Source organism: Bos taurus, chromosome 10 (genome assembly GCF_002263795.3).
Source record: "Bos taurus isolate L1 Dominette 01449 registration number 42190680 breed Hereford chromosome 10, ARS-UCD2.0, whole genome shotgun sequence".
Lineage (NCBI taxonomy): Eukaryota > Metazoa > Chordata > Mammalia > Artiodactyla > Bovidae > Bos > Bos taurus.
The window spans coordinates 61,649,314-61,674,467 of NC_037337.1; the positions used below are offsets into that span (position 1 = coordinate 61,649,314).

Below are 25,154 nucleotides of genomic sequence, written 5' to 3' on the forward strand. Positions count from 1 at the left end.
GGCTTAAAGCTCAACATTCAGAAAACGAAGATCATGGCATCTGGTCCCATTACTTCATGGGAAATAGATGGGGAAACAGTGGAAACAGTGTCAGATTTTATTTTTCTGGGCTCCAAAATCACTACAGATGGTGACTGCAGCCATGAAATTAAAAGACGCTTACTCCTTGGAAGGAAAGTTATGACCAACCTAGATAGCATGTTCAAAAGCAGAGACATTACTTTGCCAACAGAGGTCTGTCTAGTCAAGGCTATGGTTTTTCCTGTGGTCATGTATGGATGTGAGAGTTGGACTGTGAAGAAGGCTGAGCACCAAAGAATTGATGCTTTTGAACTGTGGTGTTGGAGAAGACTCTTGAGAGTCCCTTGGACTGCAAGGAGATCCAAGCAGTCCATTCTGAAGGAGATCAGCCCTGGGATTTCTTTGGAAGGAATGATGCTAAAGCTGAAACTCCAGTACTTTGGCCACCTCATGCAAAGAGTTGACTCATTGGAAAAACTCTGATGCTGGGAGGGATTGGGGGCAGGAGGAGAAGGGGATGACAGAGGATGAGATGGCTGGATGGCATCACTGACTCGATGGACTTGAGTCTGAGTGAACTCTGGGAGTTGGTGATGGACAGGGAGGCCTGGCGTGCTGCGATTCATGGGGTCGCAAAGAGTCAGACACGACTGAGCAACTGATCTAATCTGATGGGACCAGATGCCATGATCTTAGTTTTTTCTAAAATTGAGTTTTAAACTGGCTTTTTCACTTTCTTCTTTCACCCTCATCAAGACTCTTTCGTTCCTCTTTGCTTTCGGCCATTAGAGTGGTATTATCTGTATAGCTGAGGTTGTTGATATTTCTCCCCACAATCTTGATTCCAGCTTGTAACTCATCCAGCCCAGCCTTTTGTATGATGTGCTCAGCATCAGTTAAATAAACAGGGTGACAGTAAAGAGCCTTATTATACTTCTTTCTCAATTTTGAACCAGTCAGTTGTTCCATATAAGATTCTAACTTTGGCTTCTTGACCTGCATACAGTTTCTCAGACAGGTATTATGGTCTGATATTTCCATTTCTTTAAGAGTTTTCCACAGTTTGTTATGATCCACACAGCCAAATGCTTTAGCTTAGTCAATGAAACAGAAGCAGATGTTTTCTGGAATTCCCTTGCTTTCTCTATGATCCAACGAATGTTGTCAATTTGATCTCTGGTTCCTCTGCCTTTTCTATACCTAGCTTGTACATCTGGAAGTTCTCAATTCAAGTACTGCTGAAGCCTATCTCAAAGGATTTTGAGCATAATCTTACTAGCATGAGAAGTGAATGCCATTTGCTGATAGTTTGAGCATTCTTTAGTACTGCCCTTCTTGGAAACTGGGATGAAGATGGGCCTTTTCCAGTCCTGTGACCACTGCTGGTTTTTCCAAATTTGTTGACATATTGAATGCAGCACTTCAATAGCATCATCTTTTAGGATTTTAAATAACTCTGCTGGAATTCCATCACCTCCACTAGCTTTATTGGCAGCAGTGCTTCCTGAGGCCCACTTGACTTCACACTCAAGGATGTCTGACTCTAGGTGAGTGACCACACCATTGTGGTTATCTGGGTCATTAAGATCTTTTTTGTACAGTTTTCCTGTATTTCTTGCCATCTCTTCTTGATCTCTTCTGCTTCTATTAGGTGTTTACTGTTTCTCTTCTTTATTGTGCCCATCTTTGTGTGAAACGTTCCCTTGGTATCTCCAATTTTCCTGAAGAGATCTCTAGTCATTCCCCTCCCATTGTTTTCCTCTATTTCTTTGCAGTGTTCTTTGAAGAAGGCATTCTTGTCTCTCCTTCCTATTCTCTGTAAGTCTGCATTTAGTTGCGTATACCCTTCCTTTTCTCCCTTGCTTTTCGCTTCTCTTCTTTCCTCAGCTATTTGTAAGGCCTCCTCAGACAACCACTTTGCATTCTTGCATTTCTTTCCTTTGGGATGGTTTGGTCACTGCCTCCTGTACAATGTCATGAACCTCTGTCCATAGTTTTCAGGTACTCTGTCTACCAAATCTGATGGCCTTGAATCTATTCATTACCTCCCATGTATAATCATGAGGGATTTGATTTAGGTCATATCTGAATGCCTGAGTGGTTTTCCCCACTTTCTTTAGTTTAAGCCTGACTTTTGCTATAAGGAGGTGATAATCTGAACTACAGTCAGCTCCTGGTCTTGTTTTTGCTGTCTGTATAGAATTTCTCCATCTTTTGCTGCAAAGAATATAATCAATCTGATTTTGTTATTGACTGTTCGGTGATGTCTAAGTCATCTCTTGTGTTGTTGGAAAAGTGTATTTGCTCTGACCAGTGCGTTCTCTTGGCAGAATTCTCTTAGTGTTCGCCCTACTTCATTTTGTACTCAAGGCCAAATTTGATCCCATATGTAGCTTCATTTAATTGATGAGGATCTCAGATTAGCTGGGACATACTTTTTCATCCTGAACTTCTTAAAGCCATGGCCATTTCAGGGTAGCAGCTAAGAATTTGAAGGAGGAATCTGCTAGGTCTGTTAAGGCTTGGCTTTGGAAGTCAGGAGGAACCTGAGCAGATTCTTTTAGGATTGGTGGAGTTTTTTTAAATTAAGAGGGGAAATAAGGGATTTATAGCCCCATAGACCAAAGAGTATGATAAGTTTTCAAGAGAGGTGGCTCCTGAATCATCTGGCATCAAGAATATCTTATTGCAAATACATAATTTTCTTTATTTGTGACTGAATTTTGTTACTGGTAGCACACTGCTCTAATGTGTGTTGATTGCCTGGATTGGTGTGTTTCTTGTATATTTAAAAGAAATCTCTTTTACCAATCTCTCTTTTTTTAGAAATCTCCTTTTCCCCCTTTCCCTCCAACTCTTTAGTTAAGCCATGACATTTATGCTCAAAAAGGAGAGTATGCAACCTAGGGCTCCCATCTAACGTGAAGAGGAATTAGAGAGTCTTTACTGGAGGAAGGGACCAAGGAGGAAAAAAGAGGGCTAAGGCCTAAAGAAAGCATTTAATCTAAATCTCTCCTTTAGAGGTGAAACCCTGGAAAGCAGTTTAGGGATAGGGTAGAAGGTAATACAAATGTCCAGAAATGCTGGAATGTTCAGACTTGCAGGGCACCAGGGTTTGCTCTTTGCTTCATGAGCAAAAACCTTAGAAAAGCCCCATGTTCAGCTGCTGCTGTCCAACACATCACTGAGCAGAGTACTCAGAGTAGAGTGTCTCACATGCTGCTGGAGTATAGAGAAAACAGGCAGTTTCTGGATTCCCCAGAGGGTGCAGAACAGTCCAGAAAATTGGTGGGCAGGACAGGGCCTCCACAGATCTCCAGTCTAACTATTTCTCTTGAGCCATGGTCCCTCTGCCTAGACTTTTTTCCCACTCAGAATACCACCCTTACCTCTTCCTACCTTGGGGGAGCTTTTAAAAATGCCTGGGTTATGGCTCCACTCCACACTATTTAAATCAGAATCTCCAGGGGTTGAGTCCTGGTGTCCGATTTTTTGCAGGTTCCCAGGTCATTCTACTGTATAGCCCGGGTTGAGAACTACTACCCTAATTGAAGTTTAGGCATGTGTTTGGATTTAAGTTAAACATCACTTCCTTAAGAAAACCTTCGCTGATCAGCCACAACCTAGGTCAAGTACTCCTATTACATGTCCTCCGGATAACCAGGACTTCTTCCTCTTGGCATTTAAAAGTTGAGTCATCATTTGTTTCACATCTGCCTTTCCTTGTAGACTACTCTGTGAGGGGAGAAACATTTCTGCCTTGCTTACCCAGGAACTTGGTTCAACCATGCACCAACTGGTTCACAATTGGTATCCAGTAAATGCATCCTGAACAGAGGCTTGCCTTTACTCAGTCTTGGGTGTGTGATCAAGGCTTCAATTCATGAATCTGCTAAGAGGATTTTAATAGGGCTATGACTTTAAATAGGCTCCATGTTTTCATCTTGGAGACCATGGTGTCATGACACTTCAGCAGACTCATCATCACCATTACAACCCTGTGTAGCCAACATTACTCTTGCCATCTTACAAGTGGAAAGAAGTTAAATAACTTGCCCAGGTCCCTACAGTCTATTGCCTGGGCACAAATAATTGCTGGTAAGGAAAACCCCTTTCAACAGGATTTCTGTTAGTTTGTGCTGAACTCTTATTTCTGTCTTGACAGCTGGTGGCTACTACACTGGGGATTTTCTGGGGGTCTCCAGTTTCAGTGCCTAGGGCCCCTTTCCCCTAGGGAAATCGACTGCGATTTCCTGCCCTACTATACTCTTACAGGGTGCAGGCAACATGAGGCCTTGCCTACAGAAGGATATCATAAATGGAGTATTCTTCAAAGTCACCATGCTGTGTTTATCCTGCAGAGGCAGGTGTGTGTGTGTGTGCGTGTATATAAGAGAGAGAGAGAATAGGAACGTCTGGGGAGGCGCAAGAAGGTCCTCCACGAGAAGCCTAGGATTACTTGTGGGCTGGGCCCGAGGACTGTCCCTTCACTGCCTCCACCCCAAATCCCAGGTTCCAACATTCACAGGCCTCTGGGTCGGAATCCCACTCAGACTCTTGAGGTATCTTGGGTTCAGCCTGGGTGACTTGAACTGAAGCTCAGAACCGTGCCTCCTCCCTCGCCTGCACATCAGCCTCTGAGTCCACAGCAGGGGCCCCCCTGACTTGCCCTGCCCCGGCGTCCGGCCTCTGCTCGGTGCCCGGCCCCAGAGGCGCAGTGAGGGGGCCACCGGGCAGACGGAGATGGGTCTCCTTTAGCGCTGGGGCCTCCAAGCTGCCCTCTCCAGCGCGCATTCTTGGTACAGGTGGCACAGCTTCACGCGCCGGCCGGGCTTCCCAGATCACAGGAGAGGCTAATCTCGGGTCTAGATCTCCCAGCCGCGGAGCGGATGAAACCGCTACTCGATTTCTTCCCGTTCCCTTAACTCCTCACCCCAAAACGCAAAATCCCAGGCTGGGCAGGACCGGATCACCTCTGCCTCCTCCCATTGCGCCAATCCTGCGAGCGAGAGAGGCCCCCGCGCCGAGGCGGTGGCTGGCAAAGGGGAGTGGAAAGGGAGGATGGATGGGGCCGAGGGGTGGAGTGGTGATGAGGGGGATGTAGGAGGGGGTGTCATTTTCTTTTTCTTTCTTTTTTTTTTTAAAGTATTTCTCTCGCGAGAAACCGCTGCGCAGACGATACTTGAAGAGGTGGGGAAAGGAGGGGGCCGCAGGAGCGGCGGCAGAGACTGTGGGTGCCGCAGGCAGACAGGCGGCCACAGCTGGGACAGCTGCGGGCGGAGTGGGGCAGCGGCTGCCGCGGCCAAGACCGAGGAACAGCCGCCGCCGCCGCCTTGGGAGCCGGATCCGCCGCTTCTCTAGTGGGTGCAGCCAGGGTCCCCATAGGGATCGGGCGGCCGCCGCGGCTGGGGCTCCAGCCACGGAGGCTTTTGCGTTTGCGCCGCGCCGAGGGCAGAGACAGGGACTGGGGTGAGGGGCTGTCCCGGAACGTCCAGAGCTGGCGCTGGCCCTCCCCTGCCTGACAGCTTCCTGGCCCGGGGCTCCTGGTGCCGGGCTCGGCGTCAGATGCAGAGGGGTGGTGGCAGTGCCCGGAGCCGGCCGGGGATGGCGCGGCGGGCTTCCAGCCCGGCGGCTTGGCGGAGAGGACAGACTGGGGAGCTGGGGCGTCAGAGCGCGCATTGCGCGCAATTCGTGCTAGTAAAAAATACACCCAGCGAGCTCGTCCCGGGGTTTAGATCTGCTCAGGACATGGGGACATTTGCAGCGCTTTTTTCAGGCGGCGCCCGGGAGGCCAAGGGGTTGGCTGGAACCGATGCCGCCGGGGGCCTGGGCTTTTCAGCCAGCTGTGGACCAAACGGTCTTCACTTACCCAAAGTAACTGCGCCACGCGCAGGCGGTGCGCGGGTTGGGCTCGGGAATGGGGACCCTGAGGCTTCAGCATCTTGATGCCCTGAATGTCTCCCCCCGCCTCGGCGATTTGTCTGTTGCAGCTGGCAGGGGCCGCCTGAAGTGGGAGCAGCGCCTGGAGAAGGCGGGAGGAGCCCGGCCCGGGGGACGGGCGGCGGGAGAGCGGGACCCCGGCGGCGCGGCGCGCTCCAGGGCGCAGCGGCGGCCGCGGACACAGCCCGGGGCGCGGTGAGAGGCGGCGGGAGCCCGCGGCCGCTCGGCATCATGCGGCGAGGGGGGCTGCTGGAGGTCGCCCTGGGATTTACCGTGCTCTTAGCGTCCTACACGAGCCATGGGGCGGATACCAATTTGGAGGCTGGGAACGTGAAGGAAACCAGAGCCAACCGGGCCAAGAGAAGAGGTGGCGGAGGACACGACGCGCTTAAAGGGTAATGGATCGGGCCAGCAGCTTTGGTGTGGGTGTCCCCTTCCTCTTTTCCCGAGTATCAAGATCCAGAGGAACTGACAGGGTCGATTCTCGACAGTAGAAGAATTCTTATTAAGACTTCCTGGGAGCACCTTAGAGATGCAAGGGTTACCTAGTTCTCGCTGCAGTTCCTGGCCAAACCACCTTGCTTCTACTTTTTATGGATTTCTGCCCCAGAGTAGAGGTCACGGCTAAAAGGAATCTTGGGCCATTGTCGAGGCTGATTTGGGGAGGCGAGGAGGGTTCTTTGAGGAAGAAGGGGAGGAGCTGCTACTGAGAAGAGGGGCAGCCCATCCTTTCCCTTCATACCAATTCCGGTTGTGTGTAGGGATAGCAATTGCATGGTGGGCATCTTAGTGGATGCTCTGTTTGTAGGGGAGCAAGGAAAGAAAGGAATTCCAAGGACAGCCATTCAGAGGAGACACATAGCTAATAGTTGGTTCTCCTTGAAGTTGCGCTTATTAAAATTAGGGACTGAGTTTTTCCTTTAGATGTCTACACTGGAAGCAGAGCAGGGCAAGTGTTTCTGAGAACTAGTTTTGCCGTTTTAAGAAGCTCCTTATTTCATGGGGGCAGTAATGCTGCTGTGGCAGGCTTTGAATGAGTGTTTTTAACCAGTCGTGTGTGTGTGTGTGTGTGTGTGTGTGTGTGTGTGTGTGTGTGTTACCCACATGTAGTTGAACATTTCGCCAGTCTCCTATGCCCCTATTACAGAAAATGTTTCAGCAGGAAGTATTTAAATTAGGCAGGTTGACTGCATAAATATTGTCAGTTTCCTGAATCAAAGAAGGGTGGGAGTGCCCTTCCCTTAAAATTGTTCAGATTGGAAGAGCAGTATCTCTGAGAGTGTTTAAATTCAAGCCTCCATAGAAGCAGCAGGATGGATTGTAAATGACCCATTTTGTCTCTTTGGAGGATTCTGTAATGAATCCAGAGAGTAAATACACAGAGGTTTCTGTTAACTTGTTGCTCTTTTAAATATTTTTAAAAATTTTTAATTGTTTAATTGGGATATAGTTGTTTTACAATGTCGTGTCAGTTCTGTCGGACAGTAAGGTGAATCAGTTATACGTGTACATATATCCACTCTTTTTTAGACTTCCTTCCCATTTAAGTCACTACGGAGCATTGTTGTTCTTTTTTGAGTAGTTATGCAGTTTGACCACATGGCCCTGAATGATCAAATGATGGTGTCCACTTGGATATGTGGCTGAACCTTTCACATATTCTTTTTTGTTATGGGTTGTTTTAATTATATGTATGTAGTGAAATTTGTGTCTGTATGGCCCAGGTACAGAAAGAAAAAAGTCCAGTAAACTGAACAGATGAGTTTTTGAGTGCTGGTCCAGATCTGGGGCAACACAGTGGTCAGAGCTAAGCACTTAGACCTTGGTGATATATGCAGGATTTTCTGACCCCAGGAAACAGTTATGATTAACTTAGTCCCATCTTGGTCTTTGTGGAAAATAAATCAAGAATTCCAACAAGTGTTGGAAAGGAAATTTGCTTATCATATTAAGCCTGATACTGATCAGACAGCAGATATTTTTTGCCCTGTGTGCATGGCCCGTGGCAAGTTCGGTAAATGGACTGAAACTCTGATTTTCATCCATTCTCGAAAGGACCTGATTTAGTCTAGCATTTTTCCTTAAAAAATATATATTTCTGCTGTATATATATATATATATATTATCTTAGAAGCTAAGCTTGACAGCATTGCTCCTAGGGAGAGATAGGAAGTGGAGGGTTTAATTCTGTGGATGAAGGTCTGCAGGGAGACATTAGGCCTGGCCAGACATTTGTCTCATCTCTCTGGGCTATCACCAACCAGCCTGTTTCCTCGGGAGGCACTGACTCAATGTGAAAACAGAAACTAAGCCTTGCTTTGTTGCTTCACAGGATGTCCATGCTTTTACTCACATCAACACTTGTTTTTTCTGTTTTACATTTTTTTTAAGTTTATAAAGAAACACTTCTCTGTGTTTAGTTAGTATGTAGTTGTTGAGATTTTGCATATATATCAAAAATTTAGCAAATAATTATAACTAACCTTTGTAGCATGACTATATATTAATATACTATAATAATGAACCTTTATAATATAAAGGTTTTTATTTTTATAAATCTTCTGTTATTTATAATGTTATATGTATATAATGTATGCATTATATATATATACATATTTGAGGTAAAAAATTAAACTTTAAAAGGATATACAATTTAAAATATTTCCTGCCTACCTCTCAGAGACTGTTTTCTTATGTATTTTTCTAGAAATAGCATAATACATGTACAAATATAATATATTCATATATATATATAATCACTTAGATATGTGTGTATATCCTTTTTAATGTCTGAAATGTACTATACATACTGTTCCCAACCTGTCTTACTTTTGTATATCTTTACTGCATCCTTCTATCAACTCATAGGGATCTACCTCATGTGTTCTCTTGGCGTACAGAATCCCGTACTATGGCTGGAACAGTTTCCTAATGATGGCTCTTTAGATTATATTAAAGTTTTTGCTGTTACCAACATTCTTCTACCTGCATGTTGGTGCCCATGTGCATTTATGTGTGGTATAAATTGATGAAGGAAAATATAATTGCTGTTTATCAAAGGTCTTCCCATAGGTTTGAAACGAATGCTGACTCTGTTCTTAAATTTGAATAGCTTTTAAAATGTATTCTCTCTGCTTATTGCTATTACAATCTCACATGAATAAGTCTTTAACCACACCATGCATATGTATACATTATATGCATGACATGCATATGCATATGCATCATATGCATGTGGCGTATACAACCACACCATGATGATGTATACATCATCAGGAAGAGCAGTCATGTGTTCCATTTTTCCAGTTATTGCTTAAAACTCCTATTTTGGCTAGTTGAAATATTAGCAGCTTCAAAATCAACCTCTTTGACTACAGTGAAACCTATTTGCCATTTTGATGTACAGTTTATGAAATGAAAGTAATCTGAAATCCCCAAGTCTGCCTGATGCCCAGTTGGTGGCAGCAACTTTCAGCACCTCACTAAATATTTCCTCTATTTAAAAGGTGCTTTAAGCTCATCAGTGTCTGCCACCCATTTGTCTGGGCTCTCCTACAAGTTACTGTCTTCTTGTCCTTCTCTGATGTGACAGGTGACCGCAGAATTTGCCTGGGTATTCTTCTTGGGATATGTAGTCCTTTCCTGTCAGCTTCCTCGAGTCCCTGCCTAGGGACCTGCATGGTTTTCCCCTCTTTGGGTATGTAGTCCTAGCTTGTCCTTCTCTCCTCCCATCCTGTTGCAGGTGTTTTTTTTTTTTTTTTCCTCTCTTCCCACTGGGCAGCAGAAGTTGTTCCACAGTGGAAATTTAAGCATCCTCAAGTTTCTTCCCAGCTTTCACTGTGTTTTCTTAGAGTAAATCGCCAATTTCTGTTTTTACAGGAAATCCTTATTTTTTTATGGAATGAGTGTGGTCCCTATTCACTCTGCAAAAATTGCATTTCTCTCTATTTTGAAATGAGGATTTTGCAAGTTTTAAAAACGTTTTCAAGTAATAAATGTATAATAATTTTTGTTTGCCTGGGCACAGCTTAACATGTGTGAAATGACTTTATGAGACATAATAAAATCCTAGCTTTATCGTTTGAATTTCAGGTCACAAGAATTTTCTCAGCTAAATTCTTAACTTCTGTGATTAGGCAAAAAGTGCGAGACAATCTAATTTTAAAAACACATAGCTCTACTTGAATAGCAATAGTCCAACCAGTCCATCCTAAAGGAGATCAGTCCTGGGTGTTCTTTGGAAGGACTGATGCTAAAGCTGAAACTCCTTTACTTCGGCCACCTGATGTGAAGAGTTGACTCATTGGAAAAGACTCTGATCCTGGGAGGGATTGGGGGCAGGAGGAGAAGGGGGTGACAGGGGATGAGATGGCTGGATGGCATCACTGACTCGATGGACATGAGTTTGAGTGATCTCTGGCAGTTGGTGATGGACAGGGAGGTTTGGCGTGCTGCAATTCATGGGGTTGCAAAGAGTTGGACACGACTGAGCGACTGAACTGAACTGATGCACCATTTATGTTTGCCTTATTGCTTTAGCTCCCAGATAAGGAAATATATTACAGTTTCCCATCAAAGGGAAAAATTCTTGAGAGTAAAACCCCCTTTCCCCAAATCTCTGATAAGATGGATTATTGCACTTTTATCTGTATTGCCTGGTTTATAAGTGTATAAGACTGGTTGTATTTCACACAATTTGTCCCCTTGTGCCTGATTCCTTTGGTCTTTATTTGTTTATTTTTTTTTCAGGGGTCTTATTACCAAAAAAATACACGCGGAACCGTTCATACACAGGATAGATTATGTGACAGCAAACTCTGAGGGATTAATTACACAGAAATCTGTTATTAAAATAAAGAACTTTAACAGGGCACACATAAAAAATTCTGCAGACTTTATAAAGTCCATTTTACTTTATAAAGAGGACTTTAAGACTTCATCCAAAGTCAGATAGGCTAAAGCTAAATATGAGGCAAAAATCCTGCAGTGGTATGGTTTGTCCTTTCATTTATTAAGTAGATTAAGTCAAAGTATTGCGACACCATGAAAAAAGAGAGAGATTTTTAAATAAAAGGTTTCAGCAATTCCACATTTTAAACAAGACAGGAGACAAAGTATTTCTGGGATTCATTTTGAGACATAAAACTTGGTATTAGGATACTCAGACATAGTTTGTTTGCTTTTTCCTACAATAAACCAAACAATAAGCCTAACCAATTTGTGAATTTTAGCCTTAATTTCCAAGGTGAAAATAAGATGTTTTCTTAAAATAGAAATAAACTGTATTAACAATTTCTTTGTGTCTAGAAACCCAACAAATAGACCTATTCTAGAAACAGGATTTTGTTTCATGAAAATTTTTAAAGAAAGCTGAAATAAAAAATCTTATGAGGGCTGAGTTATATGGCAGACACATGGGAGTTTGATATTTTAAGTTTGTTGAGTTTGTTTGTTAAGTTTGTTGACTTTCCCATTAGATTGTAAAATCATCAGTGGCAAGAAATGAGCATTTTAATACTAACTTGTTGAAGCTGGGATTGAAAGAGTTCATTAATTCAAAAAGTCTTGATCGAGTGCTACCTTGAATTTAGCTTTGTGAAATGCTGGAGACATACTGCCCACAGACTGGAGGGGTTGAATATTTCCTAGGAGAATAAGATGCATTAAAAAAAACTGGGAGGCAACAGAAAAGTAGGAAAAGGCATGGGGTCTAGGAGGAAGTGAAAGTAAATAATAATAACATCTGTAGCAGGGTAGTGACGTTAAGATGACTTTTATGTGCCAGACATGGTTCTCAGTGTTCTGCATGTGACGGCACATTCAGTGCTCACCCTATCTGTACAGGGCGAGTCCTTTCATTACCTTCCCTCTACAGCTGTGAGAGCTGAGGTATGCAGAGGTTAAGTTTTAAAGACAAATTCTTAATATTAAATTTTCTTTCTCCATTAATTTTAGTTATGGTTTTGGTTTTCATTCCTCTGGACAAAAATGCAGAACTAAGACATTGGTAAAATTCCACTTAAAATTCCTAATATTCCTTCATGCTAGTTCACAAATCCCAGGTATAATTAATAATGTAGTAATATAATATTTTGTCAAACAGGAAGCTTTGATATTTCTGCAAAGACTAATAAAACACAGAGGGGCTTATAGCATGTCTGAACTGTGGATTCTCTGGATAGCACATGCATTTTAGTATTATATCTTGACTTTTATTGAGGATGTCAGGTAACCATCACAGGCATCCTTCATCTGCATTGCCCATGGTTCTGAACTGAAGACGTTCCTCATGACATCATTCAGAATCTCTTGCTCTCATGTCCCATGTGAGAAACTTCTCTCAGGATAGACTTGCACGAGGTGTTTCTCTTTCCAGGGGAAACTTGTATCTCTCTTAAGTTTCATCAATATGATGAGTTATCTAATTCTTTCATTTCATTTTTCACCTTGGTTGCCTATAAGCTCAGAGTCATTAATATAGTGTAATTTTTTACATTAAATTGCAGCAATAATGGTAAAGAATAGCAAGCTCTGGTATATTGTTCACTATTGCATTGTTCATATATTACTCATTCAACACACAGATCCTTTATGAAGAAGATTATACATACTTGTCCATTTAACAGATGAGGAAACTGAGGGATACAGTTTTTCAGTGATTTTAGTTATTCCTTCAGGGACATAAACTAGTAAGAGATGGAGCTGGGAAATCTGGCTTCTTAGTCAGTGCTCCTTAACCATTGTGTTTTGATGATTCTCAATTACAATAAACCCTATACCTGATAAGTTTCTTCCTTTCGTCCACACTCGTGATACCTTCATTTCCCAAGAATCTTCCGCCATTGCTGTGGAGAAAGGCTCAGTGTTTATTGAAGGCAGACGCACTCCCATGACAAGCGAAGTATCGTTGTGGGAATGGGTTTATTCAGAAATGACTTGGCAGTGGATGACTGTCAGGAACCAGCAAACGATGGAACGTGCTGCCTGTTTTGAAAATAAAATTGTATTGAATACAACCATGTCCATTTGTCTATGTGTTGTCTATGTCTGCTTGCACACTTACTGGCAGAGTGAGAGTAGTTGAGATAAAGATGGTAGGGCTTGGCAAAACGGAATTATTTGCTGTTTCACCCTTTACAGAAAAAGTTTGCTAATCTCTGGGCTGTGTGATAAATGAGTCCTTAGTAGGACAGAAAACTTATTGAAGGCTGAGTTTTTGTTTGTTTTATCACTAGGGATATCTAGAAACCAGGCACATACTAAGTATGCAATAGGTAATTTTTGAATGGTTGACCAATTTTCATTGACTAATTGGGTAAGGTAAATTATATATATTAGAGCCTGGAGGAAGTACAGGAGAGAAATAAAGAAAAATTCGAGTGAAAAAGGCATGAAACAGAAAGTATATAATATTCTGGTGATTGAGGGACATTGAGTACAATGAGCAGGGTTTGCGCTACATGGCTCGCGGGCACAGTTCAAAGTGTGCTATGAAAGTAGAGCCCCCTGGAAGTGTGCGGTGAGCCACCATGCATGTCTGTCCGTAGGCCAGGGTGGGAGAGGGACTGAAGGACGCATGGTGTTATACTGTCTGATTGTTGTGAAAGCTGAGGATGGCGACGTGATACAGGATTCTAAGATGGCAAGATGATCAGATCTTGGCCACTCTGGCCGAGGTGTAAAAGGTATATGATGTAGCGAGTAAGGAGACTAGAGGCAGGGGGACTTGGAAGGCTAATATAGGAGTCCTGGTGAGAGTGCATGATGGTCAGAGCACAGTGGCCGGGGAGATGTGGTGGTGGTGATGAGGAGGCTCAAGCGGCAACATGAGCAGTACTTGACCATTTGGTTATGGGAGGCTAAGGCAAGGAAGCTTCCAATGTACATGTACCTCCATGTACATTGAAACATTACATGTAAAAACATTGTAACATTATTAATGAGAAACTAAAGAGAGAGTTATTCCTAGTCTCTTTACTATAAGGAAATAAGCTATTTTATTTGTGTTTTGGTTATCTTATTGCTACGTAACCAATTGCCCAAACTTAGTGGCTTAAAACAACAACAATTTTATTATTTCTTATGATCCTGCAGGCCAGGAATTTGGACAGGATGCAGTGGGGAGTCTTGTCTCTGCTTCCCACAATGTCTGTTGGGTCTGAAATGAGTAAGATGACTTCTCCACGTGTGTTTCTGGTTCTGTGATTGTGGACTGGTGCCTGCAGTCCTGTTTACTTTGGTGTGGTTGAGCTAAATGGATGGACAGAGGAAGGGATAAAAGAAGCAAAGAGCGACTTGTCTGACTCTGCTGGGAGCCTTCCAGATTTCAAAGCTCTCTCCTATGTGATCTCCTGCCTCGGCCGGCCCCTGGGGATAGGCCACTGAGTGTGTTTTTGCAAATGGGGAAACTGAGCCCCAGGTGCAGCTACCAGATTTTGTTCAGGTTAAGTGTCTGTTGGGGCTGGATGGTGAACAATAGCCTCTTCATCTCTGGTCACATGTTTTAACCCCACCAGTTGACCACAGACTGAGATGAATGGCTAAAAGCTGGCTGGAAGGGCCTGAATGAGTTCATATGTTATCAGGGTTGGCTGGGTTTCTTGGTTCTCCTCCATATAGTCTCAGATTGTCTCCCTTTCCCCGTGGACCATCCAGCAGCATCGCCAGACTTTGTACAAGGCAGCTGAGGATACCAAGAAAACAAAAGTGGAAGCTACCAGACTTTCTTCAGACAGTCTTGTCTGAAATTCCATGCAAGTCACAGACCTTGCTCAGATTCAAGGGCGTGGACTAATAAGCTCTGCCTCTTGATGGAGGCGAGGGGCAGCCTATGTCTACAGGGAGAGGAGGAATTAAGGGGCACAATCTTTGGAGAGTAGCTCCCACAGTGAGGCAGCAGGTTTGTGAGAAGTCTAATCAAATGTTTCAGTTCTAACTTGATCTGATTCACTTAGTTTCCCATCACAGTTGCTTCCTTGTATTTTGTTTACTGTGACCTCAGAATGCTACATAAATAATATATCTCTGTGATCTTTCAGATTAATGTTAAGGGCTTTGCTCTTACTTTGGCTACACTTCTGCATCTAAAGAATTTGCAAATCCCAGGAATAAGACTATAGTTCCTAAAAATCTGGCAAGTTATGAAACTCCTAATTCCCCCTCCCCACCCTATTTCCTTTAGCCTCTAAGAAACTCAAGGACAAATTTAATGCACAATCACTTAATTTTGTTAATTTAGGTATCTGATATGTTTTATCTTCCTTCTATATGGAATTTTACTTTAAATTTCTGTTAATAGCCCTCTTTTATATATCTGAAACACTTTTTTTTTGGAATCTAGGATTATAATTAATAAACAAAAATAGATGTACAGTTGTCAATAGAACTGATATGATAGTGAGCTGAATTCTATTTTATTTGTATTTTTTTGCATTAATGGAATAGCTACATTGTTCATAGAATAAAATTGGATTAGGAATACAGTCAAGTTTGGATTATGGATCCAAAACTCTATTATGTCAAATCCTGGTCTTAAGTTCCTGTGACTTTACCACTTTCTCAAGTGGCTTTTTTGTTGTTGTTGTTGCTGAAGTTATCACTGAGTCTATTTATTCAGTCCCCTCTGAGGGGAAGGGAGAGAGGAAAATTCACTATCTCTGCCATTCCCAGCCAAAGATGTATTCCAGACGGCAAGCAGGCCCAGAGTGGGGGAACTGCTCCATTAGACAAGTGATTTGGTTCAGTGTTTTGAAGGGTTGTGAATTCCTAGACCATCAGTCATACTTACATTCAAATATAAGTATCCAAACACATTTAAGTCCAAATATAGTACAAGCACTCTGTGGTGTTGGTGTTGGGACATAGGATTTATGTCGGCCCTATGGACTCATTATGTCTGCTGTCAAGTTCGCGGTTTTGAACTGAAGCATAGTAATATCTCTGTTAATAAAGAAATGTATTCCAGAGACAGACAGGTTTTTGTTTTGTTTTTCTGTTTCTTCTCCTTTGCCTCCATCCTCTTCCTCTTTGCCTTCTTTCTCATCACAATTTTCCCCTCGTTTTCCTCTTTCATTGTCATCTCATCTTCTTTTTTTTCTTGTAACTTTGTAAGCTGAACTACGTACTAAATAGGGATGATAAAGATCAAATGAGGGTTAAAACATTAAGAAAAAGAAATTCTTAATAAAATGTTCATTTTTTACTTGAGGGTCTTGGGGTGTCCGAAAAGAAAACCAGGGATAATGTTTTTGTTAGGAGAGGGAAGGAGAAGGATTGAGGGAGGCCAGAGGAGAGAGTTCAGAGAAAGTTCTATAGTGGAGTTCCGTCAGCCAGTGGATCTGGGCTAGACAGAGCAGGTGCCGGCGTCTAACAGATCCTGATGACGACTCCTGGCAACGCTGGTACCAGGCTCTTCAGGAGACTGAGGGCTTTTGGAGGGGAGTCAGGACACGAAAGAAAGATACTTGGATGTCAGAAAACATTCCTGTAAAAACATTCAAAGGAATGTAGTGGAAAAGCAGGTTAATCCATCATTTATTACAAACCTATATATATGGTGCCATGTTGCTCGGCACATCTCCCTTGCCTCATAGATAATGGTTCATTGTCTGCCATTTCTGCTGCCCATTCACTGCTAATTTATACTATCATATAATCAGACCTTAATAGGTTGGTACCTTCACTGAGTAGCTTTTAAAGACTCTTCTTATTTGTAGATTTTTTTTTCACGATTCAGATTTTCCTCCATTGTCAGGCCATCCACCTTCACAAAAACATTACAAAATATTTATAGTGGGACCAACTTTAGAAATTTATAGATGCTTAAACTGAGGCCCAGAGAAGTTTCATTAAAAGTGTTCAGGGTACTAATTTTTTCTTCTTAACTTCATAGGTGTGGAAGCATAGCCATACCATAGCAGAGGGGATTTAAGTAGAAGTATGTTGTTGGGCTTCCCAGATGGTGCTAGTGGTAAAGAATCCTCCTGCCATTTCTGGGTTGGGAAGATCCCCTGAAGAAGGGAATGACAACCCACTTCAATATTCTCACCTATAAAATCCCATGGACAGAGGAACCTGGCAGGCTACAGCCTATGGGGTTTCAGAGAGTCAGACACGACTGAGTAGACACAAATGAAAAATGATGTTGTTGGGTAGGAGATTATGCTTCTTGTTTGTTTTCATACCCTAGAGAGGGTGACTGTTATCTGTAAGTCCTCAACTGTACTGCAAATGAGCAAAATGCCTGCATTGCGTGGGCATGGACATTTTTCCTGTTCTTGTTTATTTGGCCTTAGGCAGGGCGATCAGTCTGTGGGCAGCCTTTATGGCAGGCTGGGCACTGGGGTTTTAGCTCCCCAGTCCTACCCTGCTGTCAGTGAAAGCCTCCAGATTAGGTGAGGTTGAGTGGGGTGGGGCTTTTTAAGGGAGGTGGTTGCTAGTAAGGGGATGGGAGAAAGAGAAATGGGAGGCTCCTCTGGGAGTCTCATGGGTGTAATCCTCCCGTCCCCACAGGCACACTGATAATTAGCAATTAGTCCTGGGATGAACCCTGGCAATTCTAGGTCTAGAAGCTCAGACTCTTATCTTGTAACTCATCTTGATTCAACTATCTACACTACCAGTTTATACATTTAGATTCCATGAAATAAGTGTGCCTGTGAAGAAGAAAAAACAATCTTAAATTCTTCTGTATCATCTATCCCACCAATTTTGTAGAACACTTGCCTACTCCAAGTGACAACGATTTATTGAGCATCAGCTGTGTTTGAATTGGACCTAATGCTGAATTCTCAGAATGAACACCCTGTCTCAAGCCTGTTGATACTATTATCTTCTTCCAGTGATTCTAGGCAGAACTACATATGAGCTATATTTCTCCCTTTACTGTTGGGGTTAATGTCCAAGGCAACATGAACAAGTACCTTTCAGGGAAGGACTTGAGATGCAACCTTCAAGTCGACGCCTGGTTTTTAATCTTTCGTGGACTACTGCTGCCTCACACCCCAGAGTTGAGGCCACTGACCTCAAGTTTGAAAATTTTATATCCCATTACCACCCTATGAGCTCTGTCCTCCCCAGGGCCACATAGTTGATGTTTTAGCTGGAATCTGAGAAAGTGTCTGCACATTTCCTGAAGAGTTGGCTAGGAGCGATTTGGCAGTTCAGTCATAAAAACCCAGAGCCAGCGGCTGGGGTATACGTTATAATTACTTCACACTGCTTCCTATTTGAGCCTGGTTGTGGGTAGCTGGGTAGAGTGGTATTGCTTGTGGGATTATATTTGAAGGACCAAGGAGTCATTTTCAATGAACTCTAATAACTGTTGGCTGTGTTTTCAGGGAGGCTTGGAAGTGTGGATACAGACATGCCTGGGGTCAGATTCTGGCTCCATCACCTACTAGGCAGGAATCTCAGACAAGTGGCTTGACCTGGCCGAGCCTCAGTTTCCTCACTTGTAAAATGAGGTTGTAATATTCACCTCTCTGAGTTTCCTAAGATTGAATGAGAGGATACATTTCAAGTTCCTAGTATAATACCTGACGGATTTATCTACAGTATACAGCATATACAATTGTATATATACAAGACAATATCATTGCTATCTGGCTATCAAAATCTCCACTTTCTCATCTTGAACATAATTACTTTCAGAAACATAGGAAGCAAACTTGAACTTCAAAAATTTTTAAATTATAATCTTAATGGAAATTTACTTTGTTTGTGAAGGTCTGGTTAAAGTGAAGTTGCTCAGTCGTGTCTGACTCTTTGCGACCCCATGGACTGTAGCCTACCAGGCTCCTCTGTCCATGGGATTTTCCAGGCAATAGTACTGGAGTGGATTCCCATTTTCTTCTCCAGTGGATCTTCCCGACCCAGGAATCAAACCCAGGTCTCACGCATTGTGGACAGATGCTTTACTGTCTGAGCCACCAGGGAAGGTCTGGTTATATATACCTAAAGGCAACATGCAGATAAGATTTGTATTTTTCAATTTTCCCTTCCCCCAGATTATTTATAATTAATATTGCCCCCCACGCCCTGCCAATTCCTCCAAAAAAGTTTGCATTTTTTTACTGGCAGATCTGGCAAATGGCTTTGTCTCCTTCCTGAGGAACCTTCCCCCTGCCACCCCCCAAGAACCTTTGTGAAAAGAATTTATATTTCAGGAAATGGAAGCACTAGTCTGAAAACCACTTTCATTGGCAGTATTGCAAAGAGATACCCGGAGAGTTGGGACTCTTTGTGGTTAGGTTGTTTGGGTATTTTGGAAATGGGCTTTAATTGCCTTGTCAGAGTAAGAGTTTGGTTATGGTCAGGTAGACAGGATGACCACCGGTAATTCCAAGTCATACTGCCTTTTATCTCATGATCTCACAGGTAAAGAGAGAAACTCTTTCCCAGCTTCCACACATCAGATCTCAGAGAGAACTCTGGCACTGCTCCTGTCACATGCCCCTCACTGTGGCCGAAGAAATGGGGCAAGTGGGCTGGCCAGGACTGAGGGGTGTGGAATGGTTTCCTCTTTTCTAAGAGGAGTTAGGGTAGCAAAAGGAGGAAGAGATGCTGAGTGAAACACAACACATCTGCTCTGGACCAAGAAACCTCTCCTTCCCACATTATTCCCATACCCCAGGACTCATTTCATCAGTCGTTGCTCTTCTCTCTGGACGCCAGTGGACAGGCCTCGCTTGCGTGATCTGGGGCTGGACTGACTCAGGTTGTCCACCCTTGAAAAGAGCCATTGCCTTCACTTTCCGGCTGAGCGTTCCCATCCTTTGGCTTCATGCCTTGCAGCAACATAGTGCTCAGTCAGTACAAAGGGATTCTTATGTGTCGTTTTTCTTCTGTGCCCTATTTCTTTTGAGAAGTTGAAAATCTTTGTAGTTTTTTCATTTGCCTTTAATGATCCCATTTTTATTTTAACGAGAGTTGGCTTTCAGTAGTTTAAGAGAGATCTTAAACTATTGAACATCTGGGAAAGTGGGCCAAAACATACTTTATCTTAATTTAGGCGAAGCTTTGGTAGAATTCCTATACCCTTGCATCCTTACACATTAACCTCTAGTTAACTGATTGGCAATAAACTCTAAGAAATTGTGGTTGCTTTATATTCATTCACAGCCTATAAAAATAAAAACTTCTTTAAATAAGGAATAGTTTAAACAGATAATAGTTATTTTTCTGCTTGTCGTTAAAAATGTTCAAATTACCTAATATCTCGTATTCCCATGGGATAAATCACACAACCAAAGTTAATAAAAAAGCAAAAATGCAGAAACAAACAAATACCAGGTACTTTGTCTGCTCTGCTAATTTCCCAGGAAATAAATAAACCTCAAATAAAAAAATAATCTTTTATTTTTAAACTTTTGAAAGCCTTTCAAGAATCTTATAAGAATATGCAAGTCAGGTTTTCCTTCTTTTTTTTGGTCAACAGTTCTGACATTATGTTGGTGAACATTTGGCAGAATTCTAGACAAGAGGATCTAATTTAATCTTGGATTGATCCAGGTGCTTATTTGCATTCGGGCCTCTCCTTGAAACATTGTCACCATTGAAGAATCAGGAAACATATCAGGCTTCCTCACTAAATTATTTCCTCCTTTCATTTCCTATTTCCCATGACTGTAAGAATTCTTCCATTCGTTAAAAGGCAAAATTCAGCCTTCTTATGGACCTGATGCAAATCAGTCCCCTTTCCTTCAAACTCTTGTTAACTGATGGATTTATGTTTTTGTCATAAAGAAAGATATGGTTCCGAATCATGTCAGAAAGTAGTTTAGTGCCCAAGAAAACCCACTCCCTGGGCTGTTATTTTCACAAGGGTGAGTAAGTCATTTGTTCTGAACATTAGCCTTATTGAGTAGCTGCGTATGTGAGATTCACAGAAGCATTTTGGTTAGTTCTTGCCTCTTGCTTAAGATGGTAAACATGTTGGAATTGGACTATTGTTGGCTTTTATTGGTAGTCCACATCCCACTCAAAAATGTTGAGTTACATAACAGGTAGAAATGGTTCTTATATGAAGGGAAAAAATAAAGCAGAAGTGTGGTGTTGGGATGTATGGAAGAGTAGGGCTACAAGAAGATCTAGGCCAGATGCTGCTGCAAAGTTGTTGTTTTCTAACATTTAATATGGAAAATTTCAAATATATACAAAACTAGAGGGAATACTGTAGTGAAGCTCCAATTTCAGTAGTTATCAATGAATGGCCAGTCTTATTGTAGCTACTTCTCTTCCCTGCCACAGATTTTTTTAAAGTAAATCCCTGAAAAATAATTAGTCACCATTTCAATATGCATCTGTAAATGATAAGGACTCTTTAAGAAACAAACACAATATGACTATCATTTTTCAAATTAGCATTAATTAAGAAATATTATCAAATACCCAGTACTTGATGTTATTTTTATATTTGATAATATTGTGTAAATTTGATTAGTATTATCCAATTTCCCTGATTAGATTATAAACTTTATTTTTTATAGTTCATTCAAATCAGGATCTAAATTAAGTCCATCTTTTAAGAGTAATTGGTTGATAAATCTCTTAAATATTTTTAAATATATAGACTGGCCCTCTTGTCATTTTTACTTATAATTTATTTACTGAAGAAATGGATTCATGTTATATATCACTTCTAAAAATCTGAACTCAGAAACAAAGAGAAGAATGGTGGTTTCTAGGGGCTGGCGGGTAGGGGAAATGGGGAAATACTGGTCAGAGGGTTCACACTTCTAGTTATAAGGTGAATAAGTTTTGAGGATCAAAGGTGCAACATGGTGAGTATCGCTAATAATGTATTATATGCTTGCAAGTTGCTAAGAAAGATCTGAAATGTTCTCACCACACATACACACATATACACGCACATATACACAAAATAGTAATTATGTAACCAAGTGGAACTAATACTTTGGTGGTGATCATTTTGTAATGTATAAATGTATCAAATTGTCATGTACTATAGTTACAATATTATCTGTCAATCCTATCTAATAAAGCTGGGGGAGAACAAGAAATTGGTTCACGTCCTGTAGAGCAGTGGCACTTAAAATGCCAGACCATTAGCTGCTTGTTTTCAATCTGTGATGAGATGAAAATCATGTGCCAGTAAATGCAGTGTGTCACTAAGCACACTCTTTAGTTGAGCTGTTATTTTTTTTCATAGCAAGGCTTTCTAGATGAAGGAAGCCGTGAGATGATTTACATTCCAGCTTAAGTTCCTTATCTCATTACAGATGAGTAATATATGGTGTGTGGACTAGCACTGGTCAGTCCTTGGGCCATCCTTGGAGCGCAGAGCTTCAGGGTTCTTACAGTCTGTTGATGACTGCATCCCAGGGGTGGTGGCCACCGTGTTCTGTCCCCTGTTGTTGTTGTGACTTGCTAGAGCTGGGAACTAGATTCAATTCAGAATCAACTTTTTGGCAAGAAGACTTTGTAAGTGATGTTTGTACTTCCATTCAAAGGTACCTTCTGGTCTACTAGCCTCTCTTTTTGCAATGTCAGCTGCCATTGATGATCATTGTCTAGGTCCATTAATTTATTAGGCTAGAAGAATGGGAATATTTGAATTCTGTCATTTCTTATTTGTTTATTAGCACTGGAGAGTTTTATGTCTAGTTTTGAACTTACACTCAATGCCTCACACCCAGCGACATCTGCAGTGCTGCCAGACATGCTTTTTCCACACTTGTCTAAACTGACCCATGACTTTGAGGGTTGGGAAAAATTATTTAACATCTAATGCTGAGGCCTAGCAGTGACGAGGTCTAATAGTGTGGAACATTTACACAGAAGGAACCAAGCATTTGAGAGGGCAGACAAGGAAAGATATAATTCTGCAGGGGCCCATTCCTTTCCCCTCTGCCCATGATTTTTTGTGCAAGTGAAGACAGAGACTCTCGATGTGTCATTTTTGTTTACAGTAGGAGTTTCAGGCAAGGGGTTATAAAAAGTTGGTGAGATTTTGAACTATGAGTGGATAGAAGAAGATGTTTGCAGATATTTTAACATTCACAAGTGAATGTTTTTACCCTCATTTCTTTCATTGCTTTCCTAGGAACATTCTTTTTATTTTAGAAATAGGCACTTTTAATTATACCTATTGTAGTAATCATTTTACCATTTAAGTCATATAATTAAGCACCTTAAGCTTTTACAGTGTTGTGTGTCAATTAGTAAGCTTAGTCACTCCATTATGTCTGACTCTTTGCAACCCCATGGACCAGGCTGCTCTGTCCATGGGATTTCCCAGGCAAGAATACTGGAGTGGGTAGCCATGCCCTCCTCCAGGGGATCTTCCTGACCCAGGGATTGAACCCGCATCTCTTATGTCTTGCATTGGCAGGAGGGTTCTTTACCACTAGTGCTGCCTGGGACATATGTCAATTACATTCTCAGTGAAACTGGGAAAAACAATCAAAAAGAAATAGGAACTAATATAGCTTTAGTGATTCAAATGAAACATTCTGTAAAGCACTGGTATATCCAAATCCCCTTGGGAAAAGTATGCAGGGATAAGAACTGCCCCAGTGGCTTCATTCTGAGTGTTTGTGGGGGATTGTGTGTGTGTACATGTGCTCATGTTAACATACAAGTTGTACTTCCTGCGTTTCATGTCAGTGAAAGATGCACGCCGTTCTTTGAGGTCTGACATATTTCTACTGCTTGGTATCAAACTCCCTGGGAAACTGGTAGACTTTTTAAGAACAGAAGCTTTGTCGTTGGGAGCTGCTACACAGGGGATTTGGAAACCGCTTCCCTGGTGGCTTAGAATGTAAACAATCTGCCTGCAATGCAGGAAACCCGGGGTTCGATCCCTGGGTCGGTAAGATCCCCTGGAGAAGGAAATGGCCACCCACTCCAGTATTCTTGCTGGAGAATTCCCTGCAAGAGGAGCCTAGCAGGCTACAGTCCATGGGGTTGCAAAGAGCTGGGCACATGTGAGCGACTGATTCTTACTCTTACTAGGTAAGGCGGTAGAATGGGTGGATGTGCCAGTGTCAGTTCCTTCTCAGAGGCTGGCACTATGTGGAAGCAGTGCCCATTCTTCTCAGTGATGAAATATGAAGACCGTCACCTTCCCCAGAGCCCACAAAGTATTGAGAGCACAGTGCTGGCATCACTCTGGCTGAGCAGGATATCTTTTAGATTGGATTTCAGGGCAGAGCTGTGCTGGTGTTTGGGATGGGAGTTGCTACTTTCTGTGTGTGATGGACAGTGTGCCGGCAGCCTCTGAATTAGATCATAGAGACATGAATCTGGAGGGTTTTTTAGAATATCATTTGGATCACCCTGGCCTTTGTGCAGCTTATTGTCTTCCTAAGATGGGTCAGATAGTTGCCTGCATGACCTGATAATTTTGCCTGAAGCTGCTTTTCAAAAGACAGGACGTACCCATGTTCAGCATATACACAAAGCACATTCCAATGGCAGCTAGGAGTAGGTGTTGAATTATCTGCATTTTGAGTCTCTACATTGCTCCCCACCCACCCACTCCCCTAAACACTGAGCATGTTAAGAGCTGAGAGATTTTTTTTTTTTTAAACCAGGGTGACCAGGGCAGGATATTCACCATGTAGAAACTTTCAGAAATAAAAGTACTGGTCTGTAGGAGTGAATGTTCCCAAGATGTGTTCCTTTTATCATTGCTTTTCTTTTCCGGTATACTTTGTGAGATGTGTCTTAAATTTTTTGGTTCTGCAGACCTCAGAAAAGAAAATCAGAGCACGCAAAAAAATTATACACAAATGAGATTATATAAAGGAACACATTCTCTCTGGGGTATTTATGGAAACATCTTTCTAATCTCTAATCTAAAATCTTTAGTACTAGCCTTGGAATGTTTTATTAATAAATTCTTTTGGTTTTTAATTAGTGATTTATGACATGTTTCCATTGGGTAGCCTTTGAACTATTACTTCACTTCTCTGAATTTCAGTTTCCTCATCTGAAAATGAGCACAGCAAATCATATTCTTGATAGAATTTAAGGGAAGAGTCACACAATCATTTACAAAGCTCTCTAAAAGTTGTTCATTATTATTTTTATTCTACACTGTGACTTCATATGGACTAGATAAATTCAAGATTCAGTCAAATTCCCTTAAGTTTTAATTAGGCTATTTTTATTCAAAAAATTTCCAGATAACTAATTTTTTAGAAGTAAATGCTTACAACTTGCTTAAT

The 25,154-nt window shown here is 42.0% G+C and overlaps 1 protein-coding gene across 3 annotated transcripts in view; it reads left to right on the forward strand.

Moving 5' to 3' along the window:
- Positions 1–5,190: 5,190 nt before the first annotated feature.
- Positions 5,191–25,154, forward strand: part of FBN1 (fibrillin 1) — a 264,664-nt gene continuing 244,700 nt past the window's right edge. For 2 of the 3 annotated variants that reach the window (XM_015473179.3, XM_059890186.1), the window contains exons 1-2: positions 5,191–5,381; positions 6,012–6,356. In XM_015473179.3, the coding sequence (XP_015328665.1) occupies positions 6,193–6,356 (164 nt within the window). In that variant the 5' untranslated portion in view covers positions 5,191–5,381; positions 6,012–6,192. 3 annotated transcript variants of the gene reach the window in all.